Consider the following 1,585-nt stretch of genomic DNA (forward strand, 5'->3'; position numbering starts at 1 on the left):
GCACATTGTGCGCTGTCTGTCCTGCGTGCTGCACAACAACATTGAATATTTAGTATTTACTGCTGTTTACACTCAGCTAGATTAATGCGATGGTGTTGTGTTTAGTATGTTGCTCTGTTTTTTTTTGCTTATTTTCTCGTCTTTTTCTCTCAACAGCTGATCCAGGAGATTTTTTTTCTCTTCTTTCTCTTTTTAAGTTTCCTCTCTCTCTGTCCCTCTTCCCTTCTGTTTTTCTTTTCCATGGACAAGTTTGCCGATGCCATACTGTCTGTGTAAGTGTTATTTTTCAGTTATTTTGGTACGTTAGCTAAGCAGCCTTAGCATCTGTTAGCATCGTTTCTGAAACTTAGAGCTAGGATTGTACTCTACTCTGAACTTTATCATAGCCTTGAGCTGTTTTTGCCAAAATAGACTTGGAACATTATTCCTCAAGACAGCCAAAAATAGTTTTATTGCATTCCCAAATATTTTTATAAAATTCACATTAAAGGATTATTCTATTGTATTCTATTCTAGTTAACACATAAACTGTTTTAAGTTTGACATTTTATCCTGTTATTATTACTTATTGCTAAAATACATTTATTGACAAAAAATGACCTCAATATCTAGTAAGCAACGCCCAGGAAAAGAGAAATAAATATTACTTTTAAAGTTGTTTTTCTGTTTTACAGCTGCGAATATTGACGAGGAAACTTTGAGAAGCTTTACCCGGGATGACCTAAAGGATCTTTTTCCCGGCCATGAAAATTTCTTCCGGAGAAAGAAGATTTGGGACTTTATCAGCCAAAAGGTAAATACACATTATACCACTAAGAAGATGATTACTGTCCATATTGTCTAGCATTAATTTGCCTAATTGTGTATTTTTGTTTATATCCCACAACTGTTATAGTTTAAGAGTACTGACCAAGAAGCCAACACTTGCCATCGAAGCGAGAGTAACCCCTTAGGCTTTGATGTGTCACAATGTCAGCCTCAAATTCCACTCCCATTTCCTACACCGCTGACAAAAAATGAAAATGCCAGACCCACCAGAGCATGTGGTGTATACAGATTCAGAGTTGGACATGGTGCGCAGGCAGAACTTTGCATTGCTCCACATTGGAAAGGAAAAGGACTGTAAGATGTCGAAGGAGCTCTGTTGCAGACTTGTAAGGAACACAGTCACCAGCATGGTTGCAATCCTCCGTGCTAGTCCCATGGGGAAAGAAGAAAGATACCCCTCCAAACTCGATTCGTTTAAACAATACAGGAGATGCATGGATCTGGCTTTTATGCATAGTAAACACTGAAGTTCATATCACTGCAGAGGGTACACAAAGCTGGATGCACATAGATCCCAGACCTGACAAAGTACCCAGTCTACATGTGTTTTAACCTTGTATTCTTTGCAAAGGCCAGGAGGTGATGACACCTTTGAAGCAGTTCTGAACTAAAGAAGCCTCTTGGATGAGAGGTGAAAAAAGCCTTAAAGAAAGTCATCTTTTTTTCAAGCTCTTAAGACTGTCATGACCTAGGTGACTGAGAAGCTGCACAGACTTTGGAGTCAGAGTTGAACAGCCTGCAAATTGTGGAAATCTTA

At 38.6% G+C, this 1,585-nt stretch overlaps 1 protein-coding gene across 1 annotated transcript in view; it reads left to right on the forward strand.

Moving 5' to 3' along the window:
• The first annotated feature begins 1,022 nt into the window (after window positions 1-1,022).
• LOC102193752 (GTPase IMAP family member 4-like) overlaps window positions 1,023-1,585 on the forward strand; it is a 37,680-nt gene continuing 37,117 nt past the window's right edge. The window contains exon 1 of the mRNA XM_013916155.1: window positions 1,023-1,122. Within this exon, the coding sequence (XP_013771609.1) occupies window positions 1,023-1,122 (100 nt within the window). The remainder of the gene's footprint in view (window positions 1,123-1,585) is intronic.

This window comes from Pundamilia nyererei, unplaced genomic scaffold, assembly GCF_000239375.1.
Source record: "Pundamilia nyererei isolate P.nyererei 1_Seehausen unplaced genomic scaffold, PunNye1.0 scaffold00488, whole genome shotgun sequence".
NCBI classification, from domain to species: domain Eukaryota; kingdom Metazoa; phylum Chordata; class Actinopteri; order Cichliformes; family Cichlidae; genus Pundamilia; species Pundamilia nyererei.